Source organism: Homarus americanus, unplaced genomic scaffold, assembly GCF_018991925.1.
Source record: "Homarus americanus isolate GMGI-L3 unplaced genomic scaffold, GMGI_Hamer_2.0 scaffold16119, whole genome shotgun sequence".
In the NCBI taxonomy this organism is placed as follows: Eukaryota; Metazoa; Arthropoda; class Malacostraca; order Decapoda; family Nephropidae; genus Homarus; species Homarus americanus.
In genome coordinates, this window is record NW_024735145.1 from 183,424 (window position 1) to 208,751 (window position 25,328).

Consider the following 25,328-nt stretch of genomic DNA (forward strand, 5'->3'; position numbering starts at 1 on the left):
CTTCACACACACACAATTATACAATCACAAATTTCATAAATAAACTGTCACATTTCAACCCCTGAAATAACCCCTTACCACCAAAAAAACCCCACAAATAATCACAGCAATTTTTCTTGAGTCACCCACAAAAATGTCTACGTTTTCTATGAGGGCTTTTGACCGAGCGTCTAACACCATAGAAAACGTTCCAAAAGATACAATGTTATAACAGATACTACGAACATGAATACTGGAGTTCGACCACGTATAAAAACAGACAGCAATTATCAACAAAAACTAACTTAAATTAAACCAAATAGGATCAAGTCATCGTTAAAATTGGTTTATTTAGTTGGTATTTATTATCTAGTGTTTTATTAAATGGTTTAACTATCCAATAGGTTCATGTTATTAAAAGAACCACAACCCAAACATTTAGACGCGAACACCAGTAGAGTACAAGACAGCTCAAGAAATAATAAACTGAATTAAATCTACAACATCAGGTAAGTTTCCCCCAAATGAGAGGTGGTGTTGTTGTATGTAAACAAGATAACACTAACATTATGACCGATAACACCCAAGATAACCGATATCTGGTAAAACCCATATAATATCACGTACTTACCTGTTATCACAGACATATCACTTAAATGTGGTAATTTTGTATTTCACAAATTGATTTAAAGAAACATACGAAATATATCCTTATTTTTAACACTTACTTTGAACTCTTATGACATGGAAAGGAACTCTGCAACAGCAACAACCTAGGAAAAGATATTACGTTCATTATCATTTTGAGAGAGAGAGAGAGAGAGAGAGAGAGAGAGAGAGAGACCTCCAATACATATCCATACTCCCAAACTCAAAGCCTTCTGGACCAACAGCGATCAATGACGTCAGCAACTCGGTAGTCATTACCTCCCTGACGTCATCCGCCTCATGACGTCATCATCATGCAGTAGGCCAGGATTTTGTGACCATTAATCATCTTTACCGACCATTTAATTTGTGGACTGGATGAATAAAAACATTAGCATGGGTACAGTTGATTGAAATTGTCTTTTAAATTACTAATTATCATTAAAGGTAGTTAATTAACGATGAAAGCTAATTAATTGTGTTGTCATATCATTTACCTTTGAGGATATTAAATGAGCGAATTTTGACCGTTAAGTTTCACGGGGTGGCGTTCACTAATGAGGAAAATGACGGCCGCTGGCCACCAGATAGCGCTGCCTGAAATCCCAGCTCTTGACGTCATACGCTATCGCCCATGGTCACCACAACTACATCCTAGCTCTATACTGGGAGTGCCAGAACAATGCCACAGGAAACGGACACTGACAACACGGGAAGGACAGTGTCAGACAAGAAGGAAAGTAACTAGAACAATAGCACAGAGAGGCCATGCCAGTATAAGGACGCCTGTTCCTATGCGATGGACAGTGACGGTACAGAGGCACTAAGGAGGGCGAGAACAGTGTCACTCCTCCACACAAGGGACGGGGCAGTGGCAGTATAAAGGGCAAGAGTGATGACGTTACACAGCCAGGACCACACCACGAGGCTCAGGTCACCACTGAGCCAACACACACACTTTCACTTCTGGCTTCTGACGGGGCGACCTGCCAGCGGAGAAAGTTACCGGCTCTGCCCGCGAACACAATTCCCAGCCACTGTTATAAGCTTCCCAAAAGACAAGACAGTAATAACACTAAATTACCTAAGAATTAACTACATTTTATGCTAGATTAACAAATTCTAACAGATAAATTTAACAACATACGGTACATATCAAGGAAAGTTTCTATTTACTAACTTAAAGATCAGACTTAACATCTGTCCACGAAAATTACAAATCCTAACAAATTAAATTATAACTTCCACGGAATTAAATTTATTCTGTATTTTTCTCATATAGTTAAGTATAAACAAAAACTAGACAGATTCAAGGAGACATTAATGCGTTAGGTTGTGATGGCAATTAATATTAATACATTAAACTGTCTCAAGGCTGGTCAACGCCCTCCTAGCCTTAAGCAAACATCGCCTTGGTCCCAAACGCTATATACTGAAGTACTTTTGCTAATTTATTCATAAAACGCGATAACCTCCTCATAACACCAAGCAGTCTATTCATCACGACCAATATTGTTTCTCATTTATAAATATTATATTCACTCAGTCAAAAACGTCCCTCATACGCCTGTTATTCTATCACCACCCCAATAATAATAATAATAATAATAATAATAATAATAATAATAATAATAAAAACTACTACTAATAATAATAATAAAAATAGTAATACGTCAACACAAGTACTTCAGAAAGCCTCGTCAACAGTAAAAGTGGCGGGGGGGGGGTGGGGGGGGTCGATAGAGCAAACATGTATAATTACGAAACCCAATTACTGTACCGCCTCTAACCACTTGATGTCCGCTTTTAAAATCCACTCTCCCGACACAACACACAGTACATCATGTTATTCGACAAAGAGAACAGTTACCTCGCCATGCTAGGAACAACACAAAAACACCAAGTCGTAGTTAAACGGTGTAATATTTTTTTAATTATTATTTACCCCAAAATCTTAAATAGCCAAATATTAACCTAATTTCACAAAGGTAGATTACGATGTTTAATCAATCAAGTGAAATAAGCTTAGCTCATCTAATCGCGCGATCCTATCATATACAGTATAATCCTTAGCCAGACACATCACTAACTCAAGGCACAGCACTACAACACATCTTGGTCAAGTGCGGGAGAGCAGAGAGTGACCCACATCTGGGAGGCATTGCTATTCTGGCACCAAGCTGGCAGAAAATGGTGCCGGTGGTCGGGGTTGTGGTGGCAACATTCTCTTCACCAGGTTAAGTGAGATAAGGGAAGCTAACTTACTCAATAATAATATTCATTCTTGTGTACAGTGTATTTTATATTATTGTGAGAAAAAGAGAGAGACTTATCCTTACCCTGATCAATCTCTATAAACATCTCAAACTAATTCCCGCCCACTTCATACATTAATTTTCATCCAGTTAATAATTTATTTTTCACAACACTTCTTTAGCTTTTTAACACTATGATTCGTGATGTCTGAATTAAGACTAACACAGTTTGTATTCTGCTATGGTGTTCCCCCCCCCCTTCCACAACATGGCCCTTTGTTTCCCCCTTCCACAAGGCCCTTTGTTCCCCCTTCCACAACATGGCCCTTTGTTTCCCCCTTCCACAAGGCCATTTGTTCCCCCTTCCACAACATGGCCCTTTGTTTCCCCCGTCCACAAGGCCCTTTGTTCCCCCTTCCACAACATGGCCCTTTGTTTCCCCTTCCTGGCCATTTGTTCCCCTTCACAACGCCCTTTGTTTCCCCTTCCACAAGGCCATTTTGTTTCCCCTTCCACAACATGGCCCTTTGTTTCCCCCTTCCACAACATGGCCCTTTGTTTCCCCCTTCCACAAGGCCATTTGTTTCCCCTCTTCACAACATGGCCCTTTGTTTCCCCTTCCACAAGGCCATTTGTTTCCCCTTAACATGGCCCTTGTTTCCCTTGTATTTGCCCTTCCACAACATGCCCTTGTTTCCCCCCTTCCACAAGGCCATTTGTTCCCCTTCCCACAACACTTGGCCCTTTGTTTCCACAAAGGCCATTTGTTTCCCCCTTCCAGCAACATGGCCCTTTGTTTCCCCCTTCCACAGGCCCCCCCTTCCACAGCCATTTGTTTCCCTTCCACAACATCCCCCCTTCCCCCTTGTTTATCCACAGGCCCTTTGTTCCCCTTCCACAACATCCACAAAGCCATTGCCTCCCCTTCCACAAGGCCATTTGTTCCCCTTCTACATTGTTTCCCCCCAAAGGCCATTTTGTTTCCCCTTCCACAACATGGCCCTTTGTTTCCCCCTTCCACAAGGCCATTTGTTCCCCCTTCCACAACATGGCCCTTTGTTTCCCCCGTCCACAAGGCCCTTTGTTCCCCCTTCCACAACATGGCCCCTGTGCGGTATACGCCATCACCTCATACAACCCAGCATCACATATGACCTTCACATCCAAAACAAAGCAAAGACTACCTGATCTGTTTTCTATTAATATTGACTTATATTATACTGTATACTGTAGTCCCTCCACAAAAGTCCTGTCGCCTCTCATGAACCACGAACCCCAATATTCAGACTCGTGAATCCGAAGCATTTACGGACAGAATAATGCATTACTGTCTATTGCTTCGGGTTCATGAGTGTGAATCACAGTGGACAGGAGAGGCGACAGGACTCTTGTGGGGTACCTGTACCTGTAAACTTCTGTACTGTACTGTATTGGTATCATAGGCTACTGTAGGGGCATGTATTATTACAGTACAGTACACACTTTCTGTATTATTTAATTTTGTGTTCACTATTAAACTAAACTGCGTGCATTATTACAAATCAGTACAGTTGAATAAAAAGTACTTTACTGTATAAACAAGCAAAGAACCAAAATAATTACAACAGATAAAAGGTACTGTATTCGTATAGGTAAAATATAATGTACTACAGTATAATCAAGGTGTTATGAAAGTACTGTAGTCTGCATGGATCTATTGTGGAGTGAAACAATACAATACACTGTAGACATATACTGTTGCTACTAACTGTATAAAAAGCACTCATTTAAGACATTATCTCATAACCGCTATGTTAGTTGGTAATACAATATAATTTAAATCAATATAACTGTTACCTAATCATAGAATAAATTTTTAATGCATTTCCCTCTGAACTTGCCTAGCTTATACTACAGACAGGCAAGGGGAGACCTAATTGAGGTATATAAGCATCTCAAAGGGCACTACACTCTCTCGTCAACTTACGACATATTCAACGACAGCCATGGTCGTATAAAATATTCTTCACATTACGTATTTTCGAGTCCCGATGTTAGTGATCGCGCTGTGTACTGACAATTTTTTTTTTGTAATTCCTTATGAAATGGCTGGCAAGTGTAAAAGTGAGAATTCTCGTGGTGCTGAGAAGAAAAAGAGACACCCATTTTAGAATTTCTATGTATTATTTTCGCCTTCTCAACTTACAACCTGGTTGTCCGGACGGAACCCCGTCGTAAGTCGAGGAGAGACTGTACTCAGTCGAGTGCCCTTACCTGGAGCTGGCGGACACTCGCCCCACAAGGGGTCACAGCTCAAGGTTGAAGAAGCCACAAGTCCAGAAAACTGTGAGGGGTAACTTTTTCAGAGTGAGAGTTGTGAACTCTTGGAACATTCTGCCAGAGAGCGTTGTGATGGCACCGAGTGTGAGCTCTTTCAAGACCAGACTTGACAAGAACTGGGGCAGGTTCAGATACATTCAGGATCCAGTGCATGCCCAGTACTTACCAACAGTGCATAACAGACGTGACCGATCGCCAAAGCGGCTAAAGAGCCAATCAGTGGTGAAGAGGATAAATGTAAAAAAAGCAGCACTTGTGGCACATGATTCACTCATATTAATGTACCTGCATTGTTTATCTAATTACTGTACTGTACTGTATAATCAGCATGCATGTTATATCTAAAAAAAAAAAAAATCAGAGGCATATCTTCTTTATCTCAAAATCTTGGTGCATCCTTCACTGATAGCACTGACCCTGTAGCATTTAAAAATCATGAACTTTAAAGAAAACAATTAATTTTCTAACTGGGGTAACTTACTTTTCTATACAGTATACTGTACAGTACATTATCTTCTTTTTCCCACTTACTTACTGTTACAACAACCATATATGACCTCAGCAGGAATACTCTACTATAATACAGTACAGTACCGTATAAAGTAAAAAAATAATAACATACTGTACTGTATATGGTATAACCAAGATTAATAGAGTTGCAAACTTTGTATTATGTCACTATGTTTAATGATCTTATGTAGTTAAGATAAAATTGTGCGAGACTAACTAATTATATATCAGATGGATCGCCATGTAATATTATGAATGCCTTTATCTCAGCAGGTTTTGACCACATCAATAAATATTGAGAGCGTCAAAAGGCGGGTTTCAATCATTCCCTCCAACTTGCCCGTCACCTTTCCATCCTTAACTAAGGCGGTTGCGGCGATAACACGTAATATATCCTCAATAACCTATGCATCTTGATCTACCCTGATTAGTTATGTTGATACTAAGTTTGATCACCGTGTCATTTAAATTTTCACTGCCCTGATTAATTTTGAAAATGAACATAGCAATTTAGGATTACTGGATTATGGCATCCAGTGCAGTCAATTGATTTAAAAAAATCTCACTCCACAGACAGTATTTGACTTTTCATCCCTAATAAAATTTATTCTTCCATTAACCTACTACTGTACTGTAAATCTAACCCATTTAACCTAATCAATCCTACTGCACAAACCAGATACAGTATTAACTCCAGTACTAATGAAAGTGAGCGCAAGGAAATATTAGGCGCAAATGAATAACATGTTAAAGATTTCCCTCATTATTCAACTTGCTTTACCAAAATCCAATAAAAAAATAAAATGTTAACTGTAAATTTCAATGTAGTGTTCTAAATACATCCGCATGTATTTCACACCACAAAACTATATAAAATACCGTACAGTACAGGAACTAGAAATATAAATCAGATACAGCGTACAGTAGATCCAGGTACAATATTGCACACCTGGACCATAATGCATAAAATAAACATCAAATAGCCACTATAAAACGTATCCATCAATAACTCCCTATTTCTTCACAGCTTCAAGGTGCATTCTGACGAGTTTAATACAGTAGCTACCTGTGTCAATTATCAGTGGTCTTCAATCTGATTACACAATTCTAAAGGCAATTTAATACATTTTTTTTCACTTTTTCTTTGTTACCTCACCATATTTGTTCTCTATGTATTAATTCTAACATCCATAATAATCCTACTAAAAAATTAACGATATAAAGTGGCGACCCTCTCCTTAACAACCAACCTATCCCTGGATGGATATACAGTACTGCATATTTCTTGTATTACGTACAGTGTTAGGTTCCGTTAGGTAAGTTTGTATGACAAGGAAGGACGAAAGGAATGTCACTATTCACTGGCTTGGAAACTTTCTATCACTTAGCATCTGAGGTCAGTCAGTTGGTCGGTGTGCAATGTTTTCATCAACAGTCACACACGCAACATGGCATTGATCACACTGCAGGAGGGGTGAGAGCAGTGTATTTTTAGGGACAAACTCAGGACAAAACTTGAATAGAAAACTGCCATTCCTCCACCCAATTTGCTTTAGTCTTGATGTAAGAAATAAGTATTCTTCTATAAATATTTTTCGTTAGGTGGCCGGATAACCCGGACCATTGTCGTTAAATATTACTACCAAACATCAGACACAAACACCTCGGCCAATTTTCCACTTAAAAGAAGCAAATTTTTAAGTCACATAACACTTACACTGTATACCACTACTGATTATTGTACATATCTCTCTTTCTCAATCCTCATGACCCGTTCCCAATCAGGAATATGCCACACAGGTACCACCACACCACCTCCCCAAATCTGTTTCTGTTAACTCCCTCATAGTCAGCGTTAGAAGGGAACAAACTATAAAGCTTAGGATAAAAATTAATATCTTACTTTAATCAAATTAATATTAGTTTGTAACATGAGGTTTAAATATCCAGAAAAATATGGTCATAACCTCAACAGATTAAGGCTTATTTTAACTAACTCCAAGTTTATAATCAATACTAGGTGTTGGTAAACGATATAAATTAGTAGAATATAAATTTCTCTAACCTTCAGCCTATCACATACAGTATATTAAAATACAACGTTTCTATATAAAGGAAAATAATATCACCACTTAGGTTTGGTCTAGCTCACTACATGTTTACAGTCAATATTGGAGAAGGGTAAACTGCAAGAATTAATTATATACGTGTGTAACTATAATGTCTTCTTCACATATATAGTGTATAATATGGGGCTTTAAACCAGATGATAACCACGATATATGCCTCCCAGATCCTCCCCCCTCCTCTTACATTAACAGAGACATTCCCGGCCTGGGGTGCCTTACCTTGCTATTCTCTGGACTCGGCTGGAATTCTGATGCCAGTGAGAGGCTAAAGACTCCCTCAGGTGTAGTGTGAAAGAGCAGTAAAGTCAGTAAATAAGGTAGTGTGGTCGCCCGCAGCACCACCAACAAGCACAACAATAACAAACGTCTTATATGGCGTCATCGGCTGCCAGGTCACGTGACTCACAGCTTCACCCACCTGACAGTAGATGGTGGGAGCCGCGCTACTGCTCTCAAATATGGACAAATTACCCTTATCTCAGTGGCCAATTAGACATAATGCTCTTCCTTGTTGCCATATCCACCCATTGGTAGGTGTTAGACCGTGTTATAGCTGTGGAGATGTCTGTCTCACGTCACGCACTCTCGTCTCTGATCAACTAAGGTCATTATCTCCGAGCAAATTACATTTTCCGAAAGACCTAATTACTATTATCAGTGCACTGTCATTATCGCGCGTGTTGGATAATGTTATATTAGCGATATGGTGTGTTGTTCTGATTCTTATCACATAATAATGTCTGTTTGATCACCTAGGAATATATAGCTGTGAAACTAGACATATTCTATTCATTTAAATAACCAATTAACTCTATAAATAACAACGTGTTATCGTGTGTGAGTACTGTAGAAATAATGCGGGTGATATGGTGTAGCTGGTACCTGTGTTATGTATAGTGTATTCGACTGCCACATCATGTTTTGCACCAAAATTAATATTTCTCAATTAAAAGTTTTCTTCTACGGATAATCATGTTAACAATGTACTTAATGGAGAGTTTATTGAACAATTTAAGTCTCAGCATCGTCAGTTGAACAAAAGTTATTGTCATTTTTAAGATGTAAACGCTATTACATAATTTACATGCTGGCTGCGTGCCAATTATGTAACTTAGTTTTCCTCCTGTGAGAACCTTGTTACCTTACCTCACTGTACAATACATAACACAATGTAACCGACACGACCACCATTCTTGAAGATTGACAAAATACTCCATATAACTAAACACACAACATTTCTCTAACTCTCGGTAAAATGTTATATCGATCATCGTATCTATACAAGAATAAATTAATTGTTGGTGGAGTGAGATTAACCACAGTTGTTAATTTACTGTACACATGAGGGGGCGGGGATGAGGGGGGGGGGTTCATTAAATGTATCACAGTGTTTCATAAGTGTTTTAGGTGGAGGTGTAACCAATTGAGGATGTTCTTAAAAAGATAAATAAATTAAAGAAAACAAAATCCCCAGGGCCGGATGAATTTTTCCCTCGAGTTTTGAAAGAGTGTAAGGAACAGATTAGCGGACCCCTTGTAAATTTATTTACAAAATCTTTAGACACGGGAGTTGTGCCAGACTTGTGGAAACAGGCAAATGTAGTACCCATGCACAGGCCAACAGGTCTATTGCACTCCTTATTTTCTTATGTTCTTATGTTCAGTCACTGATGGATGAGTAGCCTAGTTTAAACCAATAATTTGAGCAAAAATAAACTGAACGTCAACCAGACACACATGTAATTATCCTCTGCAACGTAAACATGTTATATAAGTCAACACGTACAGCTTTTTTTTTCCCTGTACATTTTTTCAGTCATGTTAGCCCTGACAATCTCTTCCTCGACAGTCCTTAACACGATCCTCTAATGTTATAATGTTATGTTAGAGCAAATTAGGCTAAGTCATTAAATTAAACGTCTTGAAAATATAGCCGTGTGGTGTTGTGTACTAGTGTGTTTGTTTATTTGTGAGGCTGATTAAATTAAGCAATTAAGGTTCAACAGGTTAACTAAATTATAACACTAGTCTCTGGACGGCGAGGGATAAAACCAGTCTTCACCCTTTGTATCTGATCGTCTGTAACAGATCTCTCCAATACTTACACAAATAGTAAAAATAATATCATAGAAAATGTAATATTTCGAGCAGATTTAGGCTCAGTTATAAAAAAACTAGTGTGGGTGTTTGCTAGGCTATAAATATCCCGTGTCATCAACCTGGGTTTTTATATAGCGAGGGAATAAGAGGTTACTGCGTCATACACTGACGTCTTGGAACTCAATAATGCATAATATTAGTAACGTCTAACAGCACACGCTAACAATGATTTTCAATGGGTAAGTTGTAAGCCTTTTAATTATAGCCTGACTGTTAAAATATCAAGTTAAAGAGACGAATTCTTCAGAATATACGAGAGACCAAGTTTTTATTGTAGTGAAAAAATGAGACGTCAACGCATGCGCCCTATTGATCTCGATGCTGACGTAGTTGTTGCCACGACTATAGGATCGATGGCTCGACTCTTCTCTCATTCACTACCCACACCTGGATCCACTGACCGCACGCCTTCCTTTCCTTCGGCTGCTATCTGAGATCTGGAAACCTGTCGTACACTAAGGGAACATTTACATAACCTGTGCTTAAAGAAGTTAGAATTTACATCGCCAAGGAAAAATAACGAAGGAAGAGTTTGCAATTTAAGTGTGTGAACCCAGTGAGGGGAACCTAACCATGTTTTGGTTACGACTGGCTGCTGCCATATGTTGCTTCACGTGTTTGTACGCTCGTAGGTTTCCCTCTTACGATTATTTCGATGACAGATTCCTCCTCCAGATGAAGAACCTCCTGGGTGACCGTGAAGCTGGGAAGGTGAGTTGATCCAGTGACAATGACAGATATAACGAACCAAAGCGTCGCAAATGTAGTACAGGTACAGCACAATATATATGCCTCACAAAATACCTTTCACTTGGGAATATACAGTACAAAATTACATGTTTTTACCGAGGATGAGAGTTGATTTGGTCAAATTTAGTGATTTTTTTTACTATTCTTATATGCTTGATTTAACCATATGTTTATCTTTTATAAGAAATATATATTGACCAAAATGGAAATAAGTATTTTGAATTATTACTAGAGTCAACATTGGTTAAATCACCTTAATTCGCCCTTGAACGCCTGGTCTACCTGTGTATATATTGAGAAAAATAAATACAAATCTTGTTCGACGATTTTACTTGGTCTATCGCTACCACTTCCAACACCTGTACGTAATTTGCATTCATGACGACGCAACAGCTGGTGTGGGTGTGGGTGGGTCACTAGATATTTACACCTCAGAGAAGAGCAAGACAAATGTACAGTAGAGAACGACAGAATATATTGGAACAAGAAATATTTAGTTCCACTGTATTCGTCTACAAAGTGAATCTTATCTCTACACCACCATATTCAGAGTTCAGTGAAATTATATACGTGTAAAATCTTCTTCTGTGAATAGAACATTTCGACGTTTGTAAAATAATTAAACAATCAAGTAATGAATGCAAGTCGATCACTATGTTGGCTTGATATTTGAATATGATGATGAGTAGAATTTATTTAATGTGCTTTATTAAAAATATTATAATGGTACATGTTGAAGGGATAACATTAAAGGTTGAGAATTGAAATTATTTTGGGAACTGTGTGTGTGTGTGTGTGTGTGTGTGTGTCAAGACAATACAGATGGTCTTTAGCTGGTCTTGGGGTCTCTAGTACACACCATAGTGGTCTCTATTACACAACATAATGGTCTCTAGCTGTGTTTTCACGTTTAATGTACAGTTCTCTTCCACCAACCTTATCACCGATGACCTCTTGACCTCCTGCAGGGCGTGATCCCAGCGAGCCGTCTGCAAGAGGATCGAAGCTGGCAGCCCAAAGTGAACCTGGGTCAGGTGTCAGGAGTGTCCTTCGATCCTGAGGGACGACCTGTCTTCTTCCACAGGAGCATACGGATCTGGGACTCCAAGTAAGTATCACTCAGGTATCACCCAGGTATTACTCAGGTATCGCCCAGGTATTCACGTCAATAAAAGTCGGTCCCATTTGTTTGTATTTCTGTAACGTGAGATTATATTAATTATCGATAAGGACAGGTTACATTCATATTACAAATTTACAGTAAATTAATTTTATTTGTGAGTTAGAGATAACATAGATAATAATGTCTAATATTTACTACATAATGCAGGAGGTCAAGATGTCATCGGTGATAAGGTTGGTGGAAGAGAACTGTACATTAAACGTGAAAACGCCGTGTAATAGAAAATGACGTTTTTATTGATACGAGATTATCAATTGAAAAGGGTGAATTATTATTTACAAACATCAATTAATTTGTATTTGGTGAGTCTGTTTACATACGAGATAATGATGGTGTATAGTAAGTTACCTGGACATTAATTCATTCTCTCTGGTGGGTTTCAGTACATTCAACGCGACGAACCACTTCCAGGGAGGAGGGCCCCTGCAGGAGGATGTGGTGGTGGTGCTGGAACCTGACACTGGTGATGTCATCCGCTCCTGGGGCCACGGTCGGTTCCTCCTCCCTCATGGCATCACCGTCGACGATAAGGGAAACACTTGGCTCACTGATGTAGGCCTCCACCAGGTGTTTAAGGTGAGGCATACTTCTTCAGGCAGGTAATGTAGGTAATGCCTCTTGTTATTAGACATTTTATGAGGTAGAATATCGAAAGTCAACTCCATATTTAAAAACCTGGAAGAACTTGTATATAATTAAGGAGTATTTTGATAAATTAAGATCAATGGTGTTGTTGGTTCAGCAGAAATATTTGTTGGTTGTTTGCTTCTGTGCTGTAACAAATAAAGTCATTAAACATGTACTCTGCTTCATATATATACCTATACACTTAAGAATACCTCACCTTTACAGTTCGCTCCTGAAAGTGAGGAACCAGAACTGACATTAGGCGAGGCTCAAGTCCCAGGGAGTGACGACAGGCACCTTTGTAAGCCCACTAATGTAGCTGTAGCCTCCTCTGGGGACTTCTTCGTGGGTGACGGCTACTGCAACGCTCGCATCCTTCGCTTCTCTCCTGACGGAACACTCAAAGATCAGTTCGGTCACCAAGGTCAGTTTATACACCGACATGAACCAATATTTTCTGTTCAATATATCAGATCCACGTCACATCCTCACGATTATCTGATACAAGTGTTAAATATACCGCTATGTATTATTCACTCGTACAGTATTACACGATCATAAATAAGTTAGGTTGGGTTGGATTAGACTGAGATTATATAGACTGGTAATACATAGATTGGTAATATATATACAATAGACTGGTAATACATAGATTGGTATTATATAGACAGACTGGTAATATATAAACAGACTGGTAATATATAGATAATGTTGGTGATACAGGAAGCGACGGCAGCCCATCGTCCCTGTTCGTGCCCCATGGACTGGCATTGGATGAGTCCCGTGACCTGCTGTGTGTGGCTGATCGGGAGAACCATCGGGTAGTGTGCATCAGTGCGGGACTCCTGAATGACAAGAACTTCGGCGAGCCCTTCATGACCCTTCAGGGACCTAACCGTGGCCGAGTCTTTGATATTGCAATCCATAGTTAGTTGTTATGTCTCTCCATGTTATTTATACCTCAGACATTAAGTTATAATTGGTCTAGGGGCCATTTGACCACCATTTTATGTATACATCAATGGATACACAAATGAAGGTGTTAACTACTGACGAAGCACTAACCTGAGCTTCCTCCTCCAGGTGGTAGGTTGGTGGGTGTGAGTGGCAGTGATGTGGAGGGCGGTGCTACAGGTTTCACAGCTGACCTCAGTAATGGTGACCTCCTCGATATCTGGGGACCTATAACAGTAAGTTTCCTGTATGACCTCAAATGGTAAGAGGTCAAGTGTTTTTGTTTTTATTAATATTACGGATTATGTGATGATTAGTCTCTTCCGAACTTGATGCTACCTGGAGTCAGCTAAGGTTAGGTATAATATTTCTCCCTATTTCCACCCTACTGAGTGTGACAATTCTCTTCAGGGTTTCCACAATCCTCACTCCATCGCCGTGAGTCAGAATGGCCGGATTATTTACGTCGGTGACATCAACCCAAATCAAGTGTGGAAGTTCATCGTGGATAACGCAACAGGGGTGTGAGAGGCTGTGAAAGCACTAGTGTTGGGTATTGAGTGACTCTACCATCACCATCAGCAGCAGCGACAAGACCCACTATACTGCCTCCGACAACCTCCTCAACACGCAGTTCTTCGTACAGTGAAGGATGACCTGGTTTATGATTCTCTCTGTATTACTTAAAACTCCGTTAGTTGAGGACCAATTTCAGTATTGTATAACTACGTGACCCAACTTGTAATGATCGCCACATAACGTTAGCCAGAGCTGTGAGAGGCAGGTAGAAACACGTGAATTATCCATTTATCTCCAAGTATACTAATTAACACAGGTATTGATGTACTCCATGTGTGGAAGACGAACTTGGAGACGTTTATCACAGTATATGAAGGTTTTCCCCCTATATAATCAGTGGTTTAGGAAGCCCTGGTGGCGGCATAATCAGAGTGAGAATATCAAGTTTCTCTCACAGTTTAGATGTGTAGAATATCCTTGCTGCAAAGTAGAACCCCTCTTGCTGAAGAACCCGCAACACAAGGCTCTATATATACACGTCTCTTCGCCTACTGCCTTGACATCACTCACTATTACGTGCAGTTTGTTTACGTTTTTTTTGCACTGCACAATAAACAAAGCTCGTATGTCGTCAGAGTTGCAGGGTGGACGTGTGTATGTTAAGGGCTGCTGTAGGGGGGTGAGGGAAGACTGTGACAGCTTCCCGGTGATCACGAGGCCTCCTCTCATACCTAACGCGAAGGCCTCCTGGTCAGGGTATTATATTTACAAGTATAAGATTATATATAGAACTAACTTATAATATTACATAAGCTATAACTGACAGTATATATATATTTATCGTATTGACTCATTAAATCCGGGTTGGGTGAGGAAGGTTGCCTGTCAGGGAACATGAGACGTCTAAGACCAGTTGAGACCCAAGACCACAACAGGTGTATTTAGTATCAGTATTATGACAAATGAGCCCAAGGTACCGAGTATTATTATATTATAGTGGATCGGTGATGAAGCAGAGGTGAACAGTGCCAAGGTGAACAACCAGGGAGAACATCTGTGGATTAGAGAACACGGTTGGGTGGCAGGGACTGAGTGGCTGAAACGAGAACATATTGTTACTTTATCACTGGTGTACTTAAGGAAGGCGATACTCTATTGCTACTTGATGTATAGTCTTGGCATGGGTGATGAAGATGGCATTGTGTTAGGTCGGTGAGAACGTCAGGGTGACAGAGTAAAATATGATCCTTTTATTTACTTCAAGTGTAGGTTTCAAGAGTGACAGAAGTGGCAGAATGAGGCATCGTCGTTCACTGAGAGAGTCGTGGTTGTCTTAAGTTGTCTACAGGAGAGGTGTAGTAAAGCCCTTCACCCCCCCATGTTCACGTAGGGTGTTGTAGTACACTGAGTGGTGTGGTACCTCCTCTCCCTCTACAGCCACCCTCCAGAACACCTCCTTCTGTAGATGAGTGTCGTGGATACTCTCTTTAGGACGGTCACTATCTCGGGAAAATTCTGGTCTGCCTGTAATAGATTGTTACATCTTTATCTATCACGTATGACCCTACATGACCTTACAGGTGACCTCGGCTGGTGCTGGATGCCGAATTTACACGTTTGAATCTTGGCATCTGACACCAGGTGGGAAGTTTACCACACACAATGGTGGCTGGACACTGACCCACAAACTAGCACAATAATGATAAGTCCGCATGTATTATTAGCAAACAATTAATAGGGATGTGAAGTAGGTATAGTGTATAGGCAGATACATATTCTTGTAGGAGGTAAAGGAAGAAGGCGACCAAGTAATCCATTATGGTGAGGTGTGGGCAGTATACCGAGGATCATGATTGAACACGTCTCATAAATTAACTTTTAATTTAACCAAACAGATCTATATTTTATAACCCGATATAGGGATCATGCTGTAAGTTTAATCCATTATTTATGATAATCTTTAACATCACAAAAATACAAAAAAACATGATATTAGAATTAAATAAATTATATGTTATTGATCTGAGACGAGGATATGTATAGTATAGTTATTGTGTACATAAGGAGGAAGCTAGGAGTTAATGCTATATCAATAATTAATAAACGTTTGCTCAAAGTATGGAGCTTAATTCAACTATATCACATAATATAATCTTAGTTAAAATATATATCTACTACCTTGTGTGATAATTATATACACAAACTCTCCCGTGTTAATCTTACATATACAACATTTCTTTATCATTGTGTTAAATATCTGTTATATTCTGAGTCCATAAGATTGAACTATTCCTTATGTAACAATTCAGACAAACTGTTTCATTGACTACTATGCAAATAATGAGTGGGGAGTGTCAGGTTGTAGCAGGTCTTGTTGTGGCTGGAACACACACACCCACACACACACACACACCCACACACACACACACACACACACACCTGGGGACCTGCTAGTGGAGTCTGTATGAATGAGTTACAGATCAAATGGGGTCCCAGTTCTAATGGGCCCCAGATATCTAACCTAAACATCGGGCTTGGGGTCCATTTAGAGTAGACTTTTAGAACTGGCCCACTGTGATCGATGCCCATTAAGACTTAAGCTCCATAAAAGTGGTGCCCCATTAGAACGAGGCCAAAGTGTTAATGGTTTGTGTGGGGGGGGGCGAGCTGACCAGCCAGACACCATGTAGGAACATTGAATTGCCATAACATTTCAGTAAAGACATTTAGTTTATCATGTTAATATGTTTTCTCATAGTGACCCTAACCTAACTTAACCTGACCTAATCTAACCTAACCACCAACACTACCTTCTCTCTTAATATCATTTACCACCACACAAGTAAATAAAGACATAATAAACATTCAATAATATTTTTTATCACGGTAGAGACAGGTCATGTTATCCTATCATGTAATGGGGATATACTGGAATCTACACTACAGACCTAACTATTGTCAGTTCATTATCTACCTACGTATATATATTCACCCTATATCAACTGAGATACTATTAAAAATATATTAAATTTTAAGCATTTCAAAGTTCATATCATATAGTAAGAAATACTATGTAGTGTTATAGCCATATGCATTAAACATATACAATTATACATATATATTTTTTGTGTGTGTTCTATATGTACTGGAGTATAATGGAGACAGCAGGTCAAAGTGAATGGGGCTTTCACCTCACGGAATAGCCCAAGCGTTTAGTTTCAGAATTCAGCGTTTAAAAAAATGGTTGCAAGTCATAGAGGCGCCAGAAGTAATGTTGCCTCAGTCATAGGACGGCCCCGGAGTTAATGGTTAGGTTAGGTTAAGTGAGCAGTATGTTCCAATATAGGTAAACAGTGTACTGTGTCGTGGTAACGTCTAGGGGCCCTACTTGATTCGGTTGCCAGACATAATCGATAACTTTAAATCTAACCTAGCCTAACATAATCTAACCTAACCTAACATACACTAACCTAACCTAACATAATCTAACCTAACCTAACATAAACTAAACTAACCTAACATAATCTAACCTAACCTAACATAATCTAACCTAACCTAACATAATCTAACCTAACCTAACATAAACTAAACTAACCTAACAGGGTACTACCTCTTGTGGGTAGATAATATTTTCCCTAGAGTTATTTTGGTGTTGGTATTACAGTTAGGTGAAATTAATCAAGTGAAATAAATGCCTCATCTTGTAAACAACACTGAACTGAAGGCTACCGTGGGTATATTTACCATCCAGTACAGTATTCAATGTGATTTTAATCCCTTCAGAGTATCGCATTTTTAGGAGTGTAAAGAGATGTATTATTACTGTATTAACTAACAAAATAAAATCTGTATAATAAATAATACGTTGGGAACTCGTCACTGTCTCGGGAGTTCTTGCTTCAAGCTGGTGATGTACTGTACCTGGTGAAGAGGGATGTATCCCCTTAGAGATAATCATTAAAACTATCATGAATGGTGTTGTTTTAATCTCCAATATGGTTAGGTTAGGTTATACCATTGGATATTACCAGCATCCTAATGTATGTATTGGTACAGTTTGTTTACTTGCACATGTACATTGTATACCAGCAATGCCTAGAAATTTATTAAGTAAATTGATATAGTTTACATTTGGTTCAGCATGTATATATATAATGCAGGTACTGTATACAATTACCAATGAACCTAGACAGTACTGGAAAACAATAGTAAACACTAAGACAATTTAACCATAAATAACTCTCATTAACTTGTATGATGACGATTTTGTACAATAAATAAATATCTACCTAAACTCATAGCCTAGACGTGTAAGGAAACAGCAAAGTGAATGATTAGAATTGCGAGGTGGATTTGGAACACTTGAATGAAAAAGCCTTGGCTGGAGTCGGGTATTGTAGGTTAGTGATATAAACGGCTTTGTTTTGGCGTTTACCTGCGACCCATTTCTGTCCAAAAACAAAATAAAAAATATATAAATTACACAAGGGTAGTACGTCTTTTTGCCCATGGGTCGCCTCGCCACAAGAAGCGGTTATAACTTTATTTAATGTATCTTATGCATCTATTACTATAACGACCATCTGACCGAACAGTAAGCTGTCAAGTGGCAAAGTGACGAAGTGGACACACATCTAGTAGAGGAAAAAATGGAGGTTTACAATTTAGTTTAGTGTGCCCTAATAGTGTCTCTTTTTCTGAGTACAATAAAGAAAAGAAAATGGATTCTTTTTGAACGATAACTTAATTAAAAAGGTAACTATGCTTCTTAAGTTAATTGCATTGTCACTTAAAAACGACCTAAATTCACATAGTTCCTTGCTGTAACACGAGCTTTAAAGAAGACACAGTGGCGGCACTTCAGTCATTAAAAACGGTTCAGTAACCGTTCTATTAGCGCGGTGTCCTTAATACGTCACCTGTAAAGCAACCTTTCACTATACTGTCGTTAAGAAAATAGAAAAACGAACAATTACTTCACCAGGGTTCATATTGACGTTATATGTGTGTTTACCTGATAAACGTTAGCACCTGAACACACCTGACCTGTTCCACACAACCACACCTGCCACCCCCCACACACACACCTATCAGTCAAACACCTTGGAATTAGCCATTAAGTGGTAGCTTAGTGGTGGTGGTGAGGATCGCCCACACACACACCATCACAAGCTAATAGTTCATCTTTGGCACTATGATCCATTGACTGTGATAGCTTTATTTAACGATTGGGGTGAAATGTTGCATCCTATTGTTGTTTGTCAAGTTTATTTGTTATGTTGAACTTCTCATTTTGTGTTATTTTCTGTTAAGATGGTTATGTTACGTAAGGTTAGGTTAGGTTGGTTAGATTAGGTTAGGTTCGGGTTAGGATGGTTAGGTTAGGTTCGGGTTAGGATGGTTAGATTAGGTTAATGTTAGGTTAGGTTAGCTTAAGGGTGGTTAATCTTGAGGCGAAATAAGCTAGGGGCTAATTTTCAGGAAGATCCAAGAAGAGGTGGCGAGAGATCCTGTACAAGACATATACACAGGATCCTCACTATCTAAAAAAATTATCAACAGTGGCACTCGAGGGCGTCTTAGGGCTGTGTGACACATGGCGAGGGAGTATCACAGGTACAAAACTTATGAGTTACCATTCTACAGGTGATAAGGCCCCGCAGGTGTTAGGTGAATGGAGCCACATCCAACCACACCCGATACAACGTTATCAGATATTCCTGTCCTCAATGTGTCAATTACCTTTCATGTTATTGTATTACCTCAAGACAACATTACAGGTACAGATACAACAACAAGTGCAGATGCAAAAACTAAAGATATTCTCAAGAACTCTGATTAATCTTACTTGTCGTTCTTCGGCATTATCAGTTCAAGCGTTGACTGTTAACTCAATGTTCATTTTGGGTGTTCAACTGTTCATCTTGTGAGTACCGTGAGATCTTCAGTTGCTCTCTTGTGTTTTATTTAATTACACGTTGATTAATTATTTCGTATGTGCTTTTTCCGTCATATTCTTGCCTTAATTTTCTAAAGATTGTAATTTTTCTGAGCGCGTCCTGTCACCCACGTTTGTTAATTGTAAAAAACAAACAAATCAGATGTATTTACGAATATGAATATCGAAAAAAAATCTACACTTAGGCAACTTATTAAATATACGATACAGAATATTATTATAATTAAATTTAGTTATTTTAAGTAGCTCTATATTTATTTTGTATAAATATATTCATTATCGATTACTATAGATCTTGACTTGACATAGGAAATTGACCCAAACCAATCTAGCGGAAACTCTATATTAATTTTGTGTCTGACAACTTGTAGAAATAACGGCGGAAAAAGGTGCCTTAAGACCATCATGTGGAAGGAGACAAGACAGACTGGCGCAGACAATGGCTCAGAACTAAAAGGCTAAAGTCTATCTGCAAAATGATTTAGTAGGTAAGAAAGTTAGACATGTCGAGTAGCTAGATAGACAGATAGATAAGTAGATATAGATAAATAGACAGGTAGAAACTATACAGATAAATATATAGGTTTAGACAGATTATGAGACAGGTAGAATCATTTATTGAGTAATGAAGTAGTGGAATAAGTAACCCATAATGTTTAAAATGAATGTAAACGTTACCTGGTGCGCAGCGGTCGTCAGTTGTCTCGGTGCGGGAGGATTGTGGTACAGTGAGACCCACACACTGGTTTCACTTCAGCTTCTCAGTTCACCTGTAGAGTTTGTGGAGGTCGGGTGTGACATACGTCGCTGCGGGCTGGATGTATCCACTATGTTTTATTTAATTAGATAGCATATGTTTAGTGTTTCATTTTGAAGAGGAGAAAATTTTCGTTAGAGTGAGTCATCAAAATGTCAGCAGAAGGTATTGATAGTCGCTGAAAATCGAGAAAAGTGTGACCCAGATCGTTGGGTTGGTGATGTGCATACTTGCCCGCAGGGGACCAGAGGTGTGTGTTTTGTTTATCGCAACTTATAGAACACACAACACTATATCATGGATCCCTGGAAGACTAAATCGAGGATTATAGCCTGCTTGTGTATCCTCTCTACCTTGATCACGCAGGTAAGTTCAGCTGCGTGCAGGAGATGTGTGTGTGTGTGTGTGTGTGTGTTTTGCTCCCCCCTTTACCTGTAGAAAGTTCGGGCAGTCAAGCCCACCTGTTGTGTTTCTACTGTGACTACACAAACGGCGTCTATAATCTTATACCGCCTCCCTGTTGATATTTAATATTATCCTCATTAATTTATTAGGAAGAATTACTTTTAAATATGTTTTAAATTTTGATGTTTTGGTTACGTAATCTTGAAGGTAAAGATCCCTGAAAGTTTCAAAACTTTTTAAAACTTAAGAGTCGTGGGTGTTCAGTACGTGCTGTTCTTGTGGTTAATGTTCTGTGTGGCGTTTGTCTATTTTTCTACACTTATTGTGTTTGTTATTGACCTCTTGTGTTTGTGTGTTCTTGCATTATTGTTCTCTACTCTTTGTTAGGTGTTTGTTTTCTTAGTTTGTTGTTCCCTTGTATTTCTGTATTTTTTGTCATGTTGTATTCCTGCATTATTTGCCTCGTGTTTGTGTGAATGTGTGCGAGAATGTATGCTCCCTCACTGTTGTCAAGTACTTGTTGCTGTGGTGACGCACTTTTGTATGTGCACATTCATCATTATTGACCACCAAATTGATAGTCATGCTATGGGCGTGTTTTGGTATGAACGATGAACGCGTATACAAGTAACTACGCCTTCTTGCCATATCTAACGCAAAACTTTAGACACAAAGGACAAGCGCTACGTAATATTAGAACTTTTGAAATATCTTACCCATCCCGTCCACCAAAAGCAGATTTATTTAGTACGATATGGACAAGCTAATATTGTTAACTTACTGTACCTTGTAAATGTACCGTATGTGAGATGGAAAATGCATTGTCTATCATTATCGTGGGGAAGTAAATGTCTCGTTCATCATAAGGTTGTCGCTGTATAACTATTCAAATACCTCATTAATAGTTACCGCAGTGTGGTATCCGAGCACGAGGGAATAATTATAAGCTTGTGAATGGCCTTGTAGTCCCTGTGACGCTTAAATAGTGAATCACTGTCGCTCCTAAATCAACTACTATACTGTCTTGTCATACGTCATTGCTTATCTGTATAATGTCATGGAGAGCACTGTGGCCGAGTGGGTATATCACTCGCCTCTTGACCCAGCTGCCACAGGTTCGTGTCCACAGGCCAGCGAGCACCATCACTTGACCCAGCTGCAGGTCAAGGAGCTACAGTAGTAGTTTACTCTTGGGGCAGTGGAAGGCTGCAGAGTATATTGCCGAACACGCTGTCACCTTTATTACAAGTCTTCATTGGGAAATTACTTTACTGCCCTTAGTACTTTGTAGACTATCTCTCCTAACAGGCCTGTGGAGAACACTTTCATGTGCTTTGAAAATGGTTAACTACCGTAGAGAAACCGGATATAATTAGGAGTAATAGTTCAGGTACGGAAGGGCGTTAACAGTTACGTCATGCGAATTCCACCAATCAGTGATCATTATCTACTCATTAAAGTACTTCCTTGCGATGTCCTGTTTCTTGAACGTGCGGAAATTAACTTTCAGTCTCAGCCTAATTCTCCAGGATTATCATTTAGCTATTTCCCTTTCTCGGTGCTTGATCAATAGGGCAAGTAATATCGCTCCCGTAGCCACTTCAAGTCAATAAACGACTAGACGTGATTAAATAAGAACCTGAATCAATCTACCGACTTACAGGTGTCCAGCCTCTGAGATGTAGATTACGTGTACGCATATCGGTAAGTCGCCTCTGTCATAGCGAGCAACGACAGGGAAACAATTCAAAACTTGTAAAGGAACACATATAATATTGAGGAAATTAACTGCTCAATTTAATGTTTTTATGAGGCAGTAGCTACCCAGTGACACACATGAGCAGCTTCTTCCTGTTTTAGACTCGGCTCTCTGATAAGTGGCCCCAGTCTTACCTTCAAGGCAATTAGAAACTAATCTTGTACCTGTACTACCCGATGACATTTGGCTCTTATTAGATATTGTTGTTGTTTTGTTTAGGTCATTTTATTCTGGGTAACATAACTTCATGGAGTGTGCCTGAGAAGTTTCTAGAGCCCTCGAGAGAAACTTTGTTGATGTGTGTATACCGGGTAAGTCTTTATCCCGTGTAGTGTTCTGCGTCTTATTTTACGTCACATTATATTCTGTGTCTTAGTTTACCATTATTAACTATATAAATACATCATACAAGCCATTACTTTCATTAGTTATATACATGTATTACTCTAAATAAACCTATGCACTATATATTATGATTTCAGTAGAATGTATAGAAGAGGCTGTTGCTTTCTACACGATGTCCCCCGTGTTTTGTTAGCCCCAATGTGTGTGTGTGTTTACTAACCACCAACTGATATTGATCTGTGTGGATTAGGGATGATACCATTTATTACTGAGACTTTTACAATGACTGTTTGTTCAAGTTCAAAACAATTTTAGTACATTTATGCTGTGAATGACCTTTATAACATCTACCATGAACATTAACACCTGTACATTTGTTTAATATCTTTGAATAATTAATACATAGATAGTAAATGACATATAATTGGTCCACATTTTGTTAATAAAGTTTACGTTTATTAGATTTATTGTAAAACTTAAAAAAAAAATAATACTGTATAATCTGGTAGCGTCTGGTGGGGTTAGGGGGAAACTTAAAATTGTAGTTGGTTCCTTTTTCCGGATGACCTTACCAGAAAATTTTTTAAGTTGGGGGAAAAAAGTGGAGTCGTCGTCCTCGGTGTTGGCGTTCCACATAAAATGGTCCTTCATATCACATCGGTGGTGGCTATACTAGTGTAGAAACAACCAATAAACACATTATTATTATTATTATTATTATTATTATTATTATTATTATTATTATTCCTCTTCCACTTTTGTGTGTAGTGGATCACGGGATGAATAAACCTCTAAGGGGGTAAATATTAGAACAGTGCAAAGTGTGTGTGGAAAGCGATGCCTCAGGAAAGTGCTAAGATAACCACAAGAAATATCCACACAGTATGTAAAGTGATTGTCAACATCCATATTGATTCACAACGCGTTCATATAAGTGTTGTTGTGTGCACATTATTGTGAATGTGTACGTTAACATTCTCACGTACACATGTGCTACGAACATATGATTTTCGGATAGCATAATTTAGAACTTAAAATATTGTTATAAACGGTTCATTGATTCGAACTAAACCCTTACCTTTGGAGTATATATCGTAGCGGTGTTACATAAGTGCATTTTTCCCACCTTGAACTTTTTTATTGCTATTTTTTTTTCCTTTTTAGACGTAATATATTGGAAGGATTGTGACTGGAAGACCACAAACATATAAGGGAGAGAAGCGGGAGAATGTGCGGTGTAATGTTAAGGAGCTATCGAGTAATTCAGGCACCCGTGAGATGATGATGTGAACGTTTGGCCATTAGGGGGTACAAGACTCCACCAGGCTGTTTTAATGACACTATATTAGGAGTAAAAGTGTGGCGTGTGTGTCGTAGTGGCTGACCATTTTATCACATGTGTCAGGCAAGGCCACGCCCTCTCCACCCCTCATTCGTCTTAAAATGAATACAAGTGTTGGGCAATGATGAACCAGTTATGGGTATTTCTTGTTAATTCTTCACTTGTTTTAATTTGTTTCCTATTGTTGTTAGAAAGTGCGATACGAAACCGGTTCTCACTTCCTCTCCAGATTGCCCAAACATTCATTCACGTCTCAAACGGTCGAGCAAATGTATTTGTTTGTGTGTTTACCGGGGAAAGTGTATGAATTATCTTGAGAATAAACTTAGCTTCTGGCTGTTAATGTTGAATGTGATGATTTAATAAACAGAACGACAACTGGGTGACGATATGCTTGGCGGGATTCATGAATTTTATGGTGCTGTGTACAAGGCACGAGTGTGTGAGTGATTGCATGCACGCAAGGCTTTCATACTGTAGTGAGTGAATGTGGCGGTGAGTGGTCGCTGCTTTAACAACTCGTCATTACTCCTGCCAGACTCTAGAGAGATCCTCACAATATCCACCCATAACTGTGTAATTCGACTTTGTACCTTTTGTTATGATTTCTTTTCCCTTGATACCAACTTGACTACAACACAATAATAAAACTCTAAAAGTAACCTCTACTTCGTCATTATGGGTTCTGCGTGTTGCATGGATTTGAAAACAGAAGGTTGTAAACTGCA

General features: G+C 38.9%; 2 protein-coding genes across 3 annotated transcripts in view; both read left to right on the forward strand.

Annotated features, from left to right (window-relative positions):
• Positions 1-10,336: 10,336 nt before the first annotated feature.
• On the forward strand, positions 10,337-18,006 carry LOC121870797 (peptidyl-alpha-hydroxyglycine alpha-amidating lyase 2-like). Its single transcript, XM_042372760.1, has 7 exons — positions 10,337-10,711; positions 11,719-11,858; positions 12,317-12,509; positions 12,786-12,984; positions 13,284-13,487; positions 13,644-13,750; positions 13,926-18,006. The coding sequence occupies exons 1-7, from the start codon at positions 10,574-10,576 to the stop codon at positions 14,040-14,042; spliced, it is 1,098 nt and encodes a 365-aa protein (XP_042228694.1). The 5' UTR covers positions 10,337-10,573; the 3' UTR covers positions 14,043-18,006.
• A 2,764-nt stretch (positions 18,007-20,770) lies between these two features.
• Positions 20,771-25,328, forward strand: part of LOC121870799 (tyrosine-protein phosphatase 10D-like) — a 69,920-nt gene continuing 65,362 nt past the window's right edge. For both annotated transcript variants that reach the window (XM_042372761.1, XM_042372762.1), the window contains exon 1: positions 20,771-21,115. In XM_042372761.1, coding sequence (XP_042228695.1) covers positions 21,047-21,115 — 69 coding nt within the window. In that variant the 5' untranslated portion in view covers positions 20,771-21,046. The remainder of the gene's footprint in view (positions 21,116-25,328) is intronic.